At 65.6% G+C, this 18,022-nt stretch overlaps 2 protein-coding genes across 4 annotated transcripts in view; one reads left to right on the top strand and one right to left on the bottom strand.

Annotated features, from left to right (window-relative positions):
- Positions 1-2,907, top strand: part of AFAP1 (actin filament associated protein 1) — a 46,774-nt gene extending 43,867 nt beyond the window's left edge. For all 3 annotated transcript variants that reach the window (XM_055139722.1, XM_055139723.1, XM_055139725.1), the window contains one exon: positions 328-2,907. In XM_055139722.1, the coding sequence (XP_054995697.1) occupies positions 328-354 (27 nt within the window). In that variant the 3' untranslated portion in view covers positions 355-2,907. The remainder of the gene's footprint in view (positions 1-327) is intronic.
- A 1,649-nt stretch (positions 2,908-4,556) lies between these two features.
- SORCS2 (sortilin related VPS10 domain containing receptor 2) overlaps positions 4,557-18,022 on the bottom strand; it is a 124,844-nt gene continuing 111,378 nt past the window's right edge. The window contains exons 16-27 of the mRNA XM_055137377.1: positions 16,874-17,007; positions 16,440-16,568; positions 14,826-14,997; positions 13,114-13,300; positions 12,340-12,473; positions 11,971-12,094; positions 11,346-11,458; positions 10,807-10,932; positions 10,003-10,102; positions 9,545-9,644; positions 6,953-7,098; positions 4,557-5,861 (exon numbers count right to left, since the gene is read on the bottom strand). Of these exons, the coding sequence (XP_054993352.1) occupies positions 5,797-5,861; positions 6,953-7,098; positions 9,545-9,644; positions 10,003-10,102; positions 10,807-10,932; positions 11,346-11,458; positions 11,971-12,094; positions 12,340-12,473; positions 13,114-13,300; positions 14,826-14,997; positions 16,440-16,568; positions 16,874-17,007 (1,530 nt within the window). The 3' untranslated portion in view covers positions 4,557-5,796. The remainder of the gene's footprint in view (positions 5,862-6,952; positions 7,099-9,544; positions 9,645-10,002; positions 10,103-10,806; positions 10,933-11,345; positions 11,459-11,970; positions 12,095-12,339; positions 12,474-13,113; positions 13,301-14,825; positions 14,998-16,439; positions 16,569-16,873; positions 17,008-18,022) is intronic.

Here is an 18,022-nt window from a genome sequence, read left to right on the forward strand (position 1 = left end):
TCTGCTCTGGGAACTCCCGAGCCGGTGCTGTCCCGCGGCAGGGGAGGTGGCCGGTGCTGCGGAGACTGTTTCTAGGCGAGATGCTGGTGGCGTCACACGGTGCGGTCTTGGGAGGCCGTCTGCTCGACCCCAGGCCCCGGGGCCTGGCTGGCACGTTGGCCTGGTGGCCCTGCGGGGATGGGTGGCGTTGGCGAGTCCTGGTCATGGGCTCCCTGCGCTCCGTGTGCCGGGGTCTCCCTCTGTCCACTCGGCCACGTCACTGGCAGGGCCAGCGCCCCTGTCCTGGCCTGGCCCTCTGCTCACTGTGACCCCCGTCTCGCCTGCTAGGAATGGGAGCTGAAGAACGGGACCTAGGTGGGGCTGGCCCCGAGGTGGCCCTGCAGACACCGCCCCCCAGCGCCCCCCTCCGGACACCCCTCTGCAGCGGCCGGAGCAGCCTTGTCCCCTGCTGTGTGATGGAGCCCACAGACACGGCCTCTCTGGTCCCCTCCTGCCTCGCTCAGAACCAGAACGAGGCTCCGACGCCATGCCTGTTCCCCGCCTGGCCTTCAGCACGAGTAGGACGAGGCGTGGACACGCACCCCGCTGCACCCTGTAACTCCGGCTGTGCTCAGCTGCCAGGAGGGCTGAACTTGCACCCCTGCGGCTGCCCACTGCCTGGCCCCCTTGCCAGCCACCCCTGCAGCAGCTTTGACCTCTGGTCACTTTCTTCCTGGACAGAGACTGTCTCGGGGACAGGGAAGCCGCCAGTCTGGAGACTGTGTCTGTCTCGTGTCCTGGGTCAGGGGCGACCAGGGCTCCTACTCCCTGGTCCATCGTGCCCAGCTCTGGGGAGGTGTCCAGAGTCCCTTCACTGCCAGTGGACACAGTGACACAGTCCTGAGCAGAGCTAACTTGGACACGGAACCTTCTGGAACTCCGGCCTCCGACTGTGGCAGTGCCCTCCCCCGGCTGCCTCTCCCGGGCCTGCCTGTGCTCTGCCCTGCCTTGGGGTGTTTGGGGGCGGGGGGCGGGCACCACCCTGTGAGCCCAGGTGAGGAGGAGTGTGTGCTGGCACCCCGGGTCCTGTGGGGCCTCCTGGGCAGGCAGGTGGGGGAGGGCACTAGCCTGAGGCCGGGGTCCCGCCCGCTGCCCCAGAGCCCCCGCATGTCCTTCTCGGTGGCGGGCCGGCTCCCGGCGTGAGGCTTTTCAGGAGCTGGTGTGCCTGGAGCCGGTGCTGACTCAGTGGCAGAGCAGCCCCGGGTGTTTGCACCATCCCTCCGGAGCTTCCTCTCAGCGTTGCCGCCCGGGCAGCACTCGCTCCGGCACGCTGTCTGCGGCTGCCTCCGCCCCGGCCTCTGGAGATGCCCTGCCTGGCCTCGGGGAGCACTCCCTGCCGGGCTCACCCGCGAGGGCACCACCCGGCCGGGGCCTGCTGCCAGGGGCAACCCCCAACACAAACCTCAGGCCTTGCCGGCTCGGCGCGGATTCGCCCCCTCCACAGCCATAACCCCCGCGTCCTGCCGCCTAGTGCTGCCGCCCGCCCGGGCTGCTCGCCGCCAGTGTTGGGAACAGTAAGTTATTTATTTGTACATGTCGTTAGTCGCTCCTCTAATTTATGTGTGTACATAGTAGGCGTGTAGCTTCCTGCAGCCGCCCTGCCCTCGGCGCCACTGGCACCCCGTCCCCAGAGCAGCCTCGAGAGCACCGTCTGGGGTGCGGGCCAGGCAGCCCCTCCTGCGACCGACCTTCCCAGACCCCGAGCCGTGGGCTGGCGGCTCCGTGCCCACAGCCCCTTCGCCCACACAGCAGGCAGCTGAGTCTGGGTGTGGGGGTCCAGCCCCCTCCCATGTTTATGTCCAACAGAAACTCGCTCGGACACACCAGCAGAGAAACAGTGACCACGTGGCCTCCCGTTGTGGCCTGGGGTCATCCTCCCGCCCTCCTTGGGGCTGTTCCCAGTCGCTTCCTGACTGGCAGGAGTGCTTCCCCCACCGGAAAATCTGTTCCAACCACATGTGCCCTGGGCCAGGGGTGGGGGCAGGTGCAGCCCTGACCACCACTGGGGGTGGCCGCTGCCCTCTGACCCTCCTTTCCTTCTTGAAGACCAGCGCTGCCAAGGGCGGCCCTCTCGAGGGCATGCCCTTGCATCCTCCTGCTGCTGGGGTCTGGTCAGCCTTCACCAGACCTGCACCACAGGGTGTGCCTCAGTTTACTTAGCAGTCCCTGAAACACCAAGCTCAGAAACTATTGCCTTCCTTTTTTCCTTAAAATAACATTTTCAGGGGAAAAGCCATTTCAAATCATGGCCTACATTATTTGTTACTCTGCCTCCTTCAGGGGACCAGGGGTCACCCCCGCCCTGTCAGGAAGGGCTCAGTCCCCTTTGCACGTATGGGGAGTTGGGCTGTGTGGTCGTGTTGGGCTCCACAGTCTGAGCGGCCCAGGGGCCTGACGTGGGACCAGCCAGTCCTCATTCCCAGAGGCCAGGAGGTCCGCAGAAGACCCTCTGCACACGGTTTTCGAGAAACTTGAGAAACATCACTTGGAAATCTGCACCAGCTTTTCGAACTCTGGGTCAAGTACTCAAGAGTTCACTGACCGTGGCTCTGTGTTGTCGTGTTTCCATAGGACGAATGTAATTACTTACTGTATTTTTTAGAAACAAAAGTCATATTGCAAACTCTGAAAGCAGCACGAAGGGAGCAGGAGTTGCGCTGGCCCTGTTCGCTGCGCCCATGTCAGCGACTGAGTCTGACCCTTGAAGCCCATTTGGGCACACAGGCACCTGGGACGTGGGCTTTGGACTGTGCTCCATTTTGTGACATCCTGTGGGCCTCTCCTGCCGTTCCTGCGGTTTCCCACGGTGCCCCGACGAGCGTCTCTGGCGCGACCCTCGAGTATGTGGAATAAAGCTGGTTCTTCCGACCCTTCTTGCCTCCTGAGCCCTGAGTTTGGGTGCGGGCTGTCACTCCCCCCAGGGGTGAGCCGGAGGTCGTGGCTCTAGTCACAGACTCAAGACTCCAAGCCACGCAACCACGGTCTTGCTGTCTGTGCCTGCAGGAAGGGGTTGGGCGTGAGGGGGCAGGGAGAGGGGGCGTCTCCAGCTGCACCCGGTCAGACAGCTGGGTTGGGTCAGGCCCGGTCCCTGGAATGGTGTGGCCCGAGGGTGCCTCATGATAACTTGCCTCTGTCCCCTACCCCAAAACCGCAGCTTCTCGGGGGCGGTCACCACCCTGCCCCCCACCCATCCCCAGCATCATGCTGCCTGTTTGGTGGGGTGAGGCGTCCCTTAGGTGGGCGGCGGGCAGTGGCCTCCAGGCCTCTCCCCAGGACCCCCCATTCGCCCCACAGGAGCCACCTACCACTCCCAGCCCCAATCTCGTTGAGATCTCAGCTCGGGATCTTCAAGGCAGTTTCACTTCTATTTTGACACTTGATTTTTAGCTTGTTTTTGTTTGGGTACCACACCTGGTTCTGCTGAGTGCTCCCTCCTGGCAGTGCTCGGGGGACCTGTGCAGTTCTGAAGATCACTTGGGGTGGGCTGCACGCCAGGCAGCTGCCTTCCCCGGTCCTGTCTCTGGCCTCAAGCTGACTAATGTTAATTTTAAGACCGTTAACATTAATGTTAATTTTTAAATCACACAGGCCGCCTGCACTCACCCTCCCCCGCCCCATTATGACCCCCCTTGCGAGGGAGAAGCTTTGCTTCCCTCCGCCCTGGCCCCATTGAAGGGTAAGGCCTGGCCAGCGGCTGAGCCTACGAGAGAGGCTCCTGGGTCTGTCCCCGAGGGCTCAAGCATGGGGGTGGCGGGCACGTGCCTTGCACACAGTCAACCTGACTGCATGTGGTTCATTTTTTTTTTCCGTTTTGGGTCACACCCGGCGATGCACAGAGATTACTCTTGGCTCTGCATTCCGGAATTACTCGTGGCGGTGCCCAGGGGACCATAGGGGATGCTGAGAAACGAACCCTGGTCGGCCACGTGCAAGGCAAACGCCCTACCCGCTGTGCTATCACTCCAGCCCCTGCGTGTGGTTCAAAACCATAAAATGAGTAAAAATTTAAATTAAGGGGGAAAAATATCTTCAGTGAAAAAGTTCTTAAAAAGTTTTAGAAAACAAGAATTTGCTGGTAGCAACGTGTGTGTATGGAAATGAGTGTTGGTGTGTGAACATGTGTGAACGGGTGTGGAATGAGTGTGTGGAAATGCCTGTCCATGTGGGTTGTGGGCTGGGGGATGGGTGGTGTGTGAGCACGTGTGTGTGGGCAGAATGGGAACGTGTGAGTAGGTATGAGCATGAATGAGCGTCCATGCATGCATGTGCATATTTGTACGTGTGACAGTGTAAGCATGTGTGCGTGTGAGCATGTGTGTGGGGTGAATGTGCACACAGAGGTGCTGGCCACCCTCCATCCCTCCATGTCTGGGCAGTGCCCCTCAGGTGCCAGCTGCTCGGTGGGGTGTGAAGCTGGCGCCCCAGGCCCTGTCAGGCGTACATCAGTGTGGGTCCGCTGCCCTCAGACCCAGGGTCTGTGCGTCCCGGGAAGTACAGAAGGAGCGTCATGAGGCAAGTGCAGATCATCTTTGTTTAATCTTTGTTAAAAGCATCTCAAACGATTTATTGGTCTTTAAAAAGGAAAACTAAGAAGGTTGGCGTCTTTGGGCACCTGCTCCAGCCAGACACCTGGGAGGGTGACAGTGGACCCCACCCCGAGGCGTCACCCCCTGGGGTCGCTGCAGTTAGCCCAGCACCTGCCCCACACCCTCTGAGTCCCTCTCAACACGCAGAGAGGAAAGTGAATGGGAGCGAGCTCCCGCTCTGAAGGGGGGGCCCGCAGGCCCTGGGGACTGCGGGCGCCAGGCGTGTGTCCGAGGGGAGCTGGCGGGTTTGACCTTGTGTCTGAGGGGCAGGCCAGGAGGTGGAGGGTGGAGCCCAGGTGTCCCTTAAGGGGGACCTTGGAGTGGGCAGGTGGTGGGAACGGGTAGGTCCCCACAGCGACCCCTGCCCCTTCCTGTACATCTCCGAGGTCCTGTTGGCAGCGGGAGGTGGCCCTGGGCAGCGCCCCCTCTGCTGGCCCGCATCGTGCTGGGGCCCTGGGGGATCCCCGCAGCGGCAGGGAAAGCCCCTTCCCCAGCTCCTCCCCGGTGGTGCATGGGACGGTTCCGAGTTCCTGTTTCAAGGCAAAAGGTGAAAATCTCCGGACCCAGGTGCAGATGTGGGGGGCAACCCTGCTCCAGGCGGTGCCAGCGGAACCGCACGCCGGGTACCTCTGGCCGGCCCTCTGCGTGCCCGAGCCCCCACACCCACTAAGCCTCGGGCACAGGCCGCCCTGCTCAAGGCCTGCAGGGTTCTAGGGTGCGACGCCACCCCTGGAAAAGGATCCCGGACGCCACCATCAGCTGCGCCCCCCTGGCGGGAAGTTGAGGCATTGCCGGCAGCACGGCTCCGAGCCGCAGTTTATGGGGACACAGCGCTAGAGCTGGGAGGGAAGCTCGGGCGGTTCTGGGGGCTGGGGCTGCAGTGCAGGGGCGGGGGGTTCTGCGGGTCTGGTCAGGTAGCCAGGCAGGCTCGCCCTGGAGCCGCGGGAAACCGCCGTGAGGGGTCAGGCCCCGGGCCTGGGCGACCTGGGGTGGAGACAGCATGATCCGCAGACGGGTGAGGCCTGATATCCAGGGAGGGGCCGTGGAGCCCCGCGACTATGGACCGGGGGGCTGCAGCTGAACCGGGGGGCCATCGGAGGCCTGGCGTGGGGACCGCTGGAGGAGGAGGCGTCCTGGCGGTGGCCACGGCCGGGGAGCAGGAGGGTGGGCATCAGCTCACCAGGTAACTGTGCATCTCCCGGGAGTTAATGCTCAGCACCACGCCAGAGTGGTTCCCTAGGAGACAGAGACGCTGCGTCAGCGGTTGCCTAGGAGACGAGGACGCTACGTCAGTGGTTGCCTAGGAGACGGGGACGCTGCGTCAGTGGTTGCCTAGGAGACGGGGACATTGCGTCAGCGGCTGGAGCACCAGGGTCGCGCGCACCCCGTTGGGGAGCTGGGGGATGGGCATCCCGAGCGCTGCAGCGAGAGGCACCTGGGCTCCGGAAGGGGATGGGCGGGCCCCCGGAGCAGATATGACCCTTCCTGCCCCAGGCCCTACTGGGTGAGGCCAGGGAAAGAGCGACTGCCAGCCCCGGGTGGCTCCGGGAGCTGGAGCGGCACAGTCATGCCATCGTCTGACCCAGGCGGTCTGTGCTGGTGGGCTAGACCCTCAGGGTCCCACTGGACGGGCCGACCTGGTGACCCGCTGTCAACAATACGGCCGAGTGACCCCTGGGCAGGGAGGCGGGGTTGCTGGAGGAGGCGGGGCGGCACTGTCCCCTGGGCGCCTGCCGTGGTGGCCTCCTGGGATGCAAGGGTCCCGCTCTCTGTCCCGGAAGCAGGGTTGGGGGTGCACTGCCTCATGGAGCACTGGGCCCAATTCTCCATCACCCGGACCCTGGGTCTGGTCATGCCGGAAGTCACACGGGAGCCCCGTCCCCCCCCAGGGTCCAGGAAGTCGAGGGGGCCGCGGGACCCCCACACAGGTCTGCCCAGCCATGTGCCAGGGCCTGAAGTCAGAGAGCTGGAGCTGGAGGGGCGGGCCCCGCACCCCAGGGAGAGGAGAAAACCCAGGAGGGACGGGGCAGCCAGGGAGGGGCCCCTCTCCCAGCCCCTGGAGAGACATGGGACCCGCCCAGGGCGGCCCACCCCTGGTTCCTTCCCACTGATGCCCCCACCCACACCCAGACGCTGTGCTGCTGAGCCCAGGGGCTGGTCCTCACGGGCCAGGGGGGCGGCACCCAGGGTCAGGGCGTGCAGAAGGGGTCCCAACCAGCTGGGCCCTCCTCTCCTGGCCTCTGCCCCGGTCCCCACAGCAGGGCCTCTCGGCCACTCCAGCGTCGGGGGGCGGGGGGGGGGCTGCAGGTGAGCGCGGCCTGTGTTACCTAGCGTGTGTGAGTCCAGATCGTCATCCCTGAACTCCTCGCCCCGGCTGCCACTCTGCGCCCCCTGCGGCGGCCCCAGGGGGCTTGTCATCTCCTGCTCCTTCTCGTTGTGCATCTGGGCATACACGGTCCTGCTGGGGCGTTTCCTGCAGGCAGAGGGGAGCTCAGGGCACGCCCAGGCCGCCTGCCCCCAGTCCCTTGCACAATACTCATGTGGCTCCTGACACCTCCTCCAGGAAGCCTTCCTGCCCCTGCGGGCTCCAGCAGCTGGGGGGCCTTAATCCTCCAGGAGTTCAGACTGGAGCAGGAATGGGGATCTGCTCAGACGCAAGCTCTAACACAGTTTGCGGGGATCACAGCGCCCCGACCCCCCTCCTGGTGAAGGTTTGATGGCACCCCCGGGCCCCGGGAGCTGGAGGGCCAGGGCCCTGAGCACCTCGAGATGAGGGCAGCCCCTGTTGCAGGGGACTCCCGCAGAGACGCGCCTGCACAGCCCGGAAGGATTCGCAGTCAGACGGGAGCACGCGCTCCGGAACCCTTTACTATGTCCTTGAGTCTGACAGTGAGACAGTGTCCGGGACGCGGCCACCAACACTTCCCACACGTCCATCCTGATCACGATTCCATCCGTGTTGGCTGAGACCTGGGACTGACTCTGCCCCCACCCCCGCTCGAGCGGCGAGGGGCCCGTCTCTGTGGAACGGACCCTTTGCTTCATGCCAGAGCCGTGAGCAGCGCCAGGAATGTGGGGGGGAGTCCAGGCAGGGTCGCCTCTGCATCCTTAGGCTGGTGCCCGAGTGGCTCCGCTGGGCCGGGCCGCACCCCTGCTGGGGTCCTCGCCCCAGAGCGGGCCCTGAGGCAGCCGCCGTGGCTGAAGGCCTTGTGTGGACAGGTCAGCCCTGGGCTCAGGGGGCCTCGGCCGGGCAGAGACAAGGGGCGATGAAACCAGACCATTTCCATGCGCAGGTGGTCCTGGACCTGCCCCAAGCCCATCGGGACTGTCCTCCTGCCCCAGCCCGGAGAGAGCCGGGGTCCCGGGTGCCGGACAGCCACAGGCCCAGCTCACTGCCGCACGCTCAGAGGCCGGGGCGGGGCCCCGCAGGGCCCGTGCAGGGAGTGCCAGACGCCCCCGGCTGTTACTAAGCACAGTGCGAACACGCTGGGCCCACCAGGACGCTCAGCCACCCAGCTCTGGACTCGTCCTGTGCTGCCCAGTGACCGCTGCCGTGGAATCCCGGTGCCCACGGCCCGAGCCCCCCCACTAGCCTCTCTGCTTCGCAGTCCCCCCGCGGTTCGTCTCCCGGTGACGGGGGGCAGGCTGCCCGCCCCTCTCGCACAGCTCTCCCGTCCTCAGCCTCTGGGGGACCCAGCAGGGGTGTGGCCGGACAGGCGGGCACTGACTGACCCACAGCCAGCAGTGCCTACACCCCCACCCCCAAGCTGGGTGGTCCTGCTCGGGGCCGAGGGGTCCGGGCAGGCTTCGTGCCGCTCCTAAGGGCCAGAGATGCGCCGCTGCCCCGGAGAATCCCTGGTCAGTCTGTCGGGGCAGGCGCTTGTCCGCGGGTGAGTGGTCGGCGGCTCGTCCCTGGGGTACCCTGGACGCGGGCGTGGGGCTCCTCTCCTGGGGCCGAACTGTGCTGCAGGCTCGGCCGCCTCTGGCCTGCGGCGGGTCCCCGCGCTGGGGGCTGCCCTGTGCCCGCCGTGTCCCGGCCTGGCCGCCAGCTCAGCTCTGTGGCAGCTTCTGAGCTCAGGCGATAGGGGCCTCCGCTGCCTCTGCTCTCTGCATTGCTGTGAATCCGAGTCCGTCCAGTGAAGACCCCACCAGGTGAGGCCCAGGGGCCTTCAGGTCCCCAGAGCTACAGCTCTGTGCTCCTCAGGGAGCAAGGGCCAGGCAGGCCTCAGTTCCCGAAATCCTGAGTTGTGTCCAGGGAGTGCTAGGTGGAGCCTCCGGCTGAGCCCTGGTGCCCGCAGGGGGCTGCCCACCACCCAGCAGGGCCTGAAGGGTGAGGCGGTGACCCTGGGCCACGGCCCTGACAGAGTGCGCTCCTGCCAGGATGGAAGCAGCAATGACACCACAAAAGCCTCTTCATCCATCTGATCCCTACTCAAATGCCACCTCCTCCAGGAAGTTCTCCAGTTCTGCACACAGATTCTCAGGTTGTGGTGACCCTGCAGGCCACCTCTTCGCAGGGACAGAATCACGGGGCAGGTGCCTGGTTGGGGGACCAGCTCCCCTCCAGGAAGCAGTGCCGGAGGGCATGAGCCTCCTCTGTGCTCAACAGACTGGGCTGACGGGAGGTGGGGGCTGATCCAAACACCCCCAGCCAGCCCCGGGGGAAGAGGACTGGGGCAAAAGGAAAGGCCGCGTCACCTCCGATGGCGGGCCCTGAGCGGGGAGCCGGGAAGCGGCACTCGGGGCCGAATCCGCTGCTGCCTCCTGTCCGGCCCTGGCACCCCGAGTGCGGCCACGCGCCGAGCACTGGGGACTGCGCCCCTCAGCGGCTTCCCTGGGCGGGGGCGGGGCAGGTGGCCTAGAGGGGCGCCCGCCCCCGCCCGGGCAGCACCCAGCGAGGGGGCGGCAGGTGGCCTTGCCTTTTGAACTTGAAGAGGATGAAGGCGCCCACGGCGAAGAGCCCCACGGCGAAGAGCACGGCTGCCGCCCAGTAGCCGCCGCTGCCCTGCCGCTGCACATCTGCAAGGAGGGCTGAGGTCAGCGAGCAGGATGGGAACCCGCCCCTCGGGTCAGGGCGGCCCCTCCCAGCACGTCCAGGGCCCCCCGGCCACGCCCACCCACGTGGGGACCGGCCATGGGGACCTTCCACCGGATGGAAACGCTTCCGCTTCTCAGGGGTTCCCCCCCCCCCCGCGGGGCGCAGTCACCTGTGGCCAAGGAGGTGCCACCGGGGCCGCGCTTGCGTCTCCCTCTGTGACTGGGGCTGCCCTTCTGTGCTTGGGGTCCCCCCGGCAGCTACGGGGCCACGTGGGGCTAAGGGTGCTGGGGGCCCTCGGCCTGAGGGGGGCGGGGCTGCCCTCCCCGCCCCGGGGCTCACCTGTGCCCGCCGCCCGCTCGCCCACCAGCACGCGCACGCCGCCCCGCAGCAGGAAGCTGACCTTCTGCGCCCGCAGCGCCTCCCGCACGGCCGCCAGCCTCTGCAAGCAGAGCGGGGTGAGGCGGGCTGGGCGCCCGGGGCCACTCTGCCGCCCTCCACAGCCAGTCTCGCGGGCCCCCCAGGCTGCCCCCAGCAGGCCGCCTCCAGAGGACCAGGGGCCACGGGACTGTCAGCTGAGCTGTCCGGTGACGGACACACACACACACACACACACACGGGACCATCAGCCGAGCTGTCCGGGGACAGTGGGGGTCTTCACCACAACTCCTCTGTGGGAGCCTCATCTGCCCACCACATGCTACAGCCCCCACTACCTTTCCCACCCAAATAAAGGCCAGGACTGAAGGCCACGTTTTACTTTGCGTCCTTTGTGGTGCCACAACCTGCTTCCAGAACATTCTCGGTCCCAGGCTCCGCCCCGCAGTGTCTGGGCCCGGGAGGTTGGGTCAGGCCCCCAGGTGGCCGATGCTGCTGCCCCTCAGCCTCCCCGAGAGGGGCACGGTGCCCCCTCATGGACGGGGCCTGGGGCTGGGCTGTGGCTCTCTGGGACCCCCAGCGGCGAAGGGCTCACAGCGCGGTTGTCCCCACCTGCCCGGAACCCCAGGCCCCAGTGTCCCTGGAGCCCGGCCGAGCTGCCCCACGTGGCGGGACACAGACGGCACCCGGGGCCGGGCCCACCCAGGCCCTCCCGAGCTCCTGACAGTGACAGGGAGGGGGGCTGCTGGGGTGGGCCCCAGGCCACACCTTGTCACTGCCGATGCTCCGCTTCCGCGTGGGCTTAGGAGGGGGCAGCAGCACGTGCAGGTCGGCCAGCGTGGGCAGCCCCGGCTTCACCACGGCCACCAGCAGCTCCTCAGGGATGCCGGCCTCCTGTGGGGACACGGGGGACTCGACAGGCCCTGGCTACCCCCTCCCCTTCCTGCTCTGGGCTGCCAGGGGCCTGGTCACCAATCCTGCCTGGGTCGGGGCTGTCTGCCACCCCTTCCCCTCCACCCTGCACTCAGGCCCGCCCCAGCACCAGGCTCCGCGACCACAGGGCTCTGTCTGGGGCTCAGCTGGCAAACTCCTATGCATCCTTCAATGCCCAGGGCAACACGCCCAACGCAATGCCTTGGGCGAGGCTTGGGAAAGCGCTGGAGTGGTTCTGCTCCCCTCACTGCTCTGCCCATCTCGCCAGCCCAGACGGTGGCAGTGTGTAAACAGCCTGGGTGGGCATGGGGGACACAGACCCAGCTGGGCAGTTACCGGGGAGGAGGCCCTCAGCTTCAGGGGGCTTCAAGCACCTTGGAGAGGAGCCGGGAGACCACCAGGCCGACGTCCTCTCTCCACTCCGGGGTGTTGGGGTTGTGTGCGTCCAGGACCTGGGAGAACTGCAGGGGCACCACCGGGAACTCACCTGCAAGAGGAGGGAGCGCTGGCCTGGGGCTGGGCCGGCCCCTCCCGCACGCTGCCAGCCACGCCCCTCCACACGCCACTGGCTGCAAGCCCCGCCCACGGCAATTAGCCATGCCAAGACACGCCCCCCACGTGCCAGTGGCTGCAAGCCCCGCCCAGGGAGGGTTCAGCCACGCCCCGACACCCCCTCCAGGTGCCACTGGCCGCACAGTCCGGCCCAGGGGGGATTAGTCACGTCCCCAAGCGCCCCCTGCACAGCCTGGGGGTGGGAACCGAGGCTGGGAGGAGAGCCTTGCGGACAGCACCAGCCGCCCCTTCCTCCTGTCTCCTGCGCCGGGGCTCTGGGGCCTGCGAGGCTGGCAGGGACGCGCGCTGGGAGCCGGGCCGCACTGCTGGGACGGCGAGGAGGGGGACGCCGAGACTGGCCCTGAGGCGGGACTGCGGGCAGGAGGCCAGCAGGGGCCAGCGGAGACCAGCCTCCTGCGGAGGCTGAGCTGGGCGCGCGGGACTCACCGAGCACTCGGACCACCCTGGAGTCCTGCAGCACGGAGCTGCCGCAGGCCGCCTGCACGGTCACGCGCACATCCCCCGGCTCCGCGAAGCGCGTGCTCACCGCGTTGTCCAGAGACAGCAGGGGCTGCGGGCGGGGCGCGCTGGTCACGGCCTCCGGGTACCTTCACAGTGCCCCCCACCCGCTCAGCACCGCCCTGGGTGTGGGACAGTCACGGCTGGTGGGAGGCATGGACGTGGGGGAGCCCCTTCTCGTGCCCCTTCCTCTACTCCCGTCAGCACCCACAGCGCAGGTGCGCGGCCTCGGCGCTGTGCTCGGTCCTGCCCCCAGCCCAGCCCAGCCCGGGGGCGCGCCCGCGTGGGCCCACGGACCTGCAGGCTCTGGCCGATCCACCAGTAGAAGACCGTGAGATTGGGGTTCAGGGGCAGCAGCACGGCCGTGAGGGTCACCTCCTGGTTGACGCCAACCACAGGCACCACTTCGAGGTAGAGGGCCTGCAGGGGAGCTGCGGGGTCAGAGAGCCGGGTCAGGGGGCGTCCGGGCACTGGGCATTCCCGGGCCGCCTACTGGGCACCGCTACATCAGCTTAGTTACTGCCACCGCTACCACCACCGTCAGCCACTCCAGCATGCTATCATCATACCACCTCACTAGCACCACGTCAAGACCACCGTCGCCGTCAGCACCACCGTCACTGGCACATCACTACGACCCTACCACGACCGCCATCACCACCACAAGTACCGCCATCAGCACCATCCCCACATCACTGCCATCAGCAGCACCGTCACCACTGTTGTTCCCACGTGACACGCCAGCACTGTCATCACCGTCGCCATTGTTGCTACACCAGCATTACAGTTTTCACCACCATCACCTCTAGGACAATCCCCACTGCTGTCGCCGCTGTCATCATTACCACCATTGTCACAAACACCATCAACACTGTCCTTGGTCATCGCCATTCACTGCCACCACTGCCACCAACCACCATCCACGGCCACCATGCACCGCCATCGTCATCACTCAGCCCACCCTGCTCCCTGTGCAGACCCCTGGGTGGGACTGGAGCCGCGCCACACCCTGAGGGTCCGTCCCCAGCCCAGGTTCTCAGTGGCAGTGACCGGCTGCACAGGGGCACTCACAGTTGACCTGGACGAAGAGCACCGCCTCATCGTGCCCGGCCGCGTTCTCCGCCCGGACACACACGCGGTACACACCGGGGCGCTCGTAGCGGTGGCGGAGGGGGTCCCCGGTCAATGTGAGGTTCACGTACATGGCCTTGAAGCCGTCCCCAAGGTCCACCTGGTACTTGGTGGTCAGAACGTCGCCCTGCAGAGAGCAGCAAGGGTCACTTGGGGTGACTGCAAAGCAGAAGGCCGGGGGAGGGGTCCTTTGCCCCTCCACAGTGGTGAGCGGGACCCCCGGGGCCAGCCCATACTGTCCGGGGGGGCACCCGGGCAGTGTTTCGGGTTGCCTTGGGGTCACTGGGCTTTGGCTCCTGAGGCCACGCTGTCCCCCTATTCCTGTGAGTGTGTGTGAGGGGCCTTGTCACCCTGTCCATAGTTACGGCTCAGTGTGGGAATGCCTCCCCTGGGGTGCGACAGCTTGGGAGGGGGTCGCTGTGTGCTACTCTGAGTCTGTCCTTGTGGGAGTCTGTCCCTGTGAGGGTGTCACTATGTCACTAGGGGAATGTCACAGTCAGAGTGTGGCACTGTGTGAATGTGTTACTGTGGTGTGTTACTGTGTCACTGTGGTGCATCACTGTGTGGGAGTGTCACCATGCCATTGTGGGAGTGTGTCACATCACTGTGGAAGATGTCACCGTGTCACTGTGGCAGTGTCACCATGTCATTGTAGGAGTGTCACCATTACTGTGGAAGATGTCACTGTGTCACTGTGGCAGTGTGTCACCATGTCATTGTGGGAGTGTCAACATGTCCTGTGTCACTGTGGAAGATGCCAGGATGTGTCCTTGTTACTATGCATCATAGTAACATCATCTGTTACTATGCATCAATGTGTCACTGTGGAAGGTGTCACTGTCACTGTGTGTCTGTCACTCTGTATTACCGTGTCAGTGTGTCACCTGTCACCATGTCACTGTGGAAGGTGTCACTGTGTGTCAATGCGTGCGTCACATGTGTCACTGTGGAAGGTGTCACTGTGGCAGATAGGTAAGGGCCTGGCTGGGAGCTCCAGAATCCGCAGGGCCTGGAGGTGCAGGCTTGGGCACTAGAGGGCAGCAGAAACCACTACTCTGTACTGCCCGCCTCCCCCGCCTCCCGCACTGTCGTGGACTGAGCACCCAGCTCCCTCCCCAGGCCATGATGAGGCTCAGAGCCATACACGGGGACAGGCCAGTTTCTCAATGTGGAGCATGGAGACAGACCCAGGGACACAGGGAGAAGCACAGCGTGCGGCCGGTCACACAGACACACAGAGACACACACACATGCACTCACAGACACACAGACACAGACACACACTCACAGACTCACATAGACACACAGACTCATGCACACTCACAGACAGGCTCACAGACACAGACACACACTCACAGATACAGACATACAGACTCACACAGACACACACTCACACATACAGACACAGACACACAGAGACACACACACACTCACAGACACACAGAGCTTCATGCAGACACACAGACACACAGACTCAGACTGAGACTCACACAGACACACAGATACCCACAGATTCACACATACAAACTCAGACACATACAGACTCACACAGACACACACGCGCTCGTGGAATCATCGGACATGCAGACACACAGGCTCTCAGGGGCACCTTCTGCGGCTCCCATCCCTGACCCAGGTGGCCAGGCCCCTACCTGCTCCTGCCGCACCTCGAACAGCACGTCCTCGCCTGGCCGCACGGCTACCGCCTCGCCGCGGATGCTGACCCGCAGCCCCCGGGGCGCCGTCAGGGGGCACTGCAGCTGCGCTGGGCCCTGCTGCAGGTCCACGCCGCCCTCGCACACGCTCGACACCACCTTGCGGTACCTGTGGCCGGAGTGTGGGCGGCTCACATGGGCACTCCGTGGCCCCCGCCCCCTCTCACCGCCCTCCCCTGCAGAGCACAGGCGGCTCCCCCAGGGTCCCCAGGACCCCTCCTGGCTCACTCTGGCACCCACGCCCCCACCCCCGGCTACCTCCTGTCCCCTCTTCTTCCCTCCCCAGCCCTTTGACGAACGGGGAGAGAGCAGGCGGGCAGTGCCTGCGGAATGGACGTCGGGGCTGACACCGCTGATGCAGGAGTCAGTCAGGGCCTGGCTGGGACGGGGTCCTGTGGGAGTGCCCCTGGGGGCTGCTCTGCCACTGCTGCTCCCCACTGCGGGGGCTGTCAACTGAGAGTGGGAGAAGTGGGTGCTGGGTTCGCGGGCTTGGTCAGGCAGCCACCTGGAGCAGATGCTTGTGCGGGTGCAGGTGACCACTGGAGGTTGGATACAGATGCAGGTGAGGGTGCATGTGTGTGTGTGTGTGTGTGTGTGTGTGTGTGTGTGTGTGTAGGTGAGGGTGCAGTTGAGGGCACAGGTGGCTCCACCCCCAATTGAGTCAGATCATGACTGTGTGTCGGCATCTGGCCCCAAGCGAGCTGATCGCAGAGGAGCAGGACAGGCTGGGGCCAGCACATGGGACAGCGTGAGCCAGGACAGGGTGGGGGGTGGGGGGTGGGCTGTCTGGGGGTGGATGGACAGTGCGTGGTAACGGCGGAAGTCTGATGAACGTTAATGGATGGGTGGGTGGGTGGGTGAACAGCTGAACAGATGATCACAGGACGGAGGGGCTGGTGACAGGTGGGAGGACGGAAGGATAACGGGACACACACGTGTATAAACAGTGTGTATCCCTGAGACCCCGGTCTGCAAGTTCTGCCCCTGCTCTGGGCTACTGGGTAAGCATTCTCTCCCCTCTTCAAGCCCCCTAAGGGGAAGCAGGTGTAGCGCAGGTGCGGGCACCCACGGGCGTGCACCCTGTGGACACCGACATCCATCCATGAGGCTGAGCCGCTGGGGACAACATGTGGCCGTGGGGGGAACGAGTTAGTCTCTCGTTCAGACGCAGACACCACAGCCAGGAACTTCCCTTGCAGCCCCTGTCGACAGCAGGTGTGCTGGGGCAGAGGTAAGCTGAGACCCAGGTGGGGAGTCAGGGCAGTCTTCCTGGAGGAAGCGCCTTCAAGCCCAGATGTAAAGGAGTGCAGTCCCAGACCAGGGCCTGCCCCTTCCCTGCCCCATTCTGTAGGGCGGCAGCTCTGGAGCTCAAGGGGGCGTCTCTGCTCTGGGGGACTGCCGGGCAGGCACTGTGGACGCTCCGTGCGGGTCCTGGCCCCGCAGGCTCAGGGGTCTCAGGGACCAGGGGCCCCACAAACAGGAGCCCTTGCCAGATCTGCGATGGCCTGGGGGTCGGGGGCGTGTGGGCCCAGGCGCCCGGGCAGGACTCACCCGGCACTGCTGGGGTAAGTCCGGCCCAGCGCACAGTCTTCGGGTGGGCTCAGTGGGTCAAACCAGAAGTTGGCGGCACACTCGGGAGCACCCGACTCTGAGGCAGGGGCACGTTCAAAGCCGTAGTCACTGCGGGAGGCAGGAAGGGCTGAGTCTGGGCGGGCTCTCCTGCGGGCTCATCGGGGGCAGAGGGGCCCCACGTGGCTGTGTCCCTGAGGGGAGGCAGCCCCAAAGCCAGGAAGAATGGCTGTAAGGGTGATTCTGGAAACGCCCAGGCGACCAGTAGGCCCCACCTGGGTGTGTTGGAGGGCTGCCTGGAAGAGGTGAGCAGAGCTCAGCCTGAATTGCTGGTGGCTACCCAGGGAAGGTGAATATTGGGCCTGGGTGTGCTGAAGGGCTGCCTGGAGTAGGTGTGTGTGTGAGGGGCGCCTCACCAGAGGAAGTCGGAGTCGCGGCACTGACACACGCGGGCGCTGAGGGCCGACGAGAAGCTGCGGCCCTTGATGCACCAGGACGTGGCCTTCCTCCTCCGGAAGCTTCGTTGCTGGCCCATGATGCAGCGGTCGCCCTGCATGGACACGGGCACGCTGCTGTCTCGCCAGCTCCTCGGCAGGGCCGGGTGCCCACCGAGAAAGGGGTATACAGGATAAGCTGGAACACACGCTCGCTCCGCCCAGAAGACCCTGACTGGGGTGCCCCGGGGTCAGTGCTGCAGGTGGGCGGGGCCCAGAGAGTGAGGAGGGGCCAGCGCAGAGGGTGGGTGGGGCCAGCGCGGTGGGTGGGCGGGGCCAGAGAGTGAGGCGGGGCCAGTGCAGAGGGTGGGCGGGGCCAGCGCAGAGGGTGGGCGGGGCCCAGGGAGTGAGGCGGGGCCAGCACGGCAGGTAGGCGGAGCCAGTGCAGAGGATGGGCGGGGCCCAGAAAGTGAGGCGGGGCCAGTGCAGAGGGTGGGCGGGGGCCAGCGCAGAGGGTAGGGGGCGGCCCAGAGAGTGAGGCGGGGCCAGCACGGTGGGTAGGTGGAGCCAGGGCAGGTGTGGGTGTGGCCCAGAGAGTGAGGCGGGGCCAGCGCACAGGGTGGGCGGGGCCCAGAAAGTGAGGCGGGGCCAGCGCAGATGGTGAGGGGGGGGGGCCCAGAAAGTGAGGCGGGGCCAGCGCGGTGGGTTGGCGCTGTGCAACTCAGGCCACACACAGCGGTCTCCGCCACTGGAACAGGCCCCTCAGCTGCGCACCCCCCAGCCCCCGCAGCACCCCGACTCCAAAACCCTGGTGTGAAATGCAGCGGGTCCCCCTTCTGTCCCCCTCTCCAGGGTCAACTAAGCATTTTGCTGTGGAAGCTGTTCGGGGCACCCTGGGCGGGCCGGTGGGCACTCCACTGGCCGCTACAGAAACAGGGAGGTTCACTGTCCCTGCCTAGGTGCTGAGGACACAACTCTGCTCACCCCGGGCAGAGACCCTCAGCCCCACGCAGCCTCTCCACCAACAGGGACCATTCAGTCCCACTACGGGAACAGCTGTGAAGGGCCATCAGGGGAGACTTCCTGGAGGAGAGGGCCCAGGCCTCTTAGGAAGGGCTGGTCAGTCAGAGG

This window comes from Sorex araneus, chromosome 5 (genome assembly GCF_027595985.1).
Source record: "Sorex araneus isolate mSorAra2 chromosome 5, mSorAra2.pri, whole genome shotgun sequence".
NCBI lineage: Eukaryota > Metazoa > Chordata > Mammalia > Eulipotyphla > Soricidae > Sorex > Sorex araneus.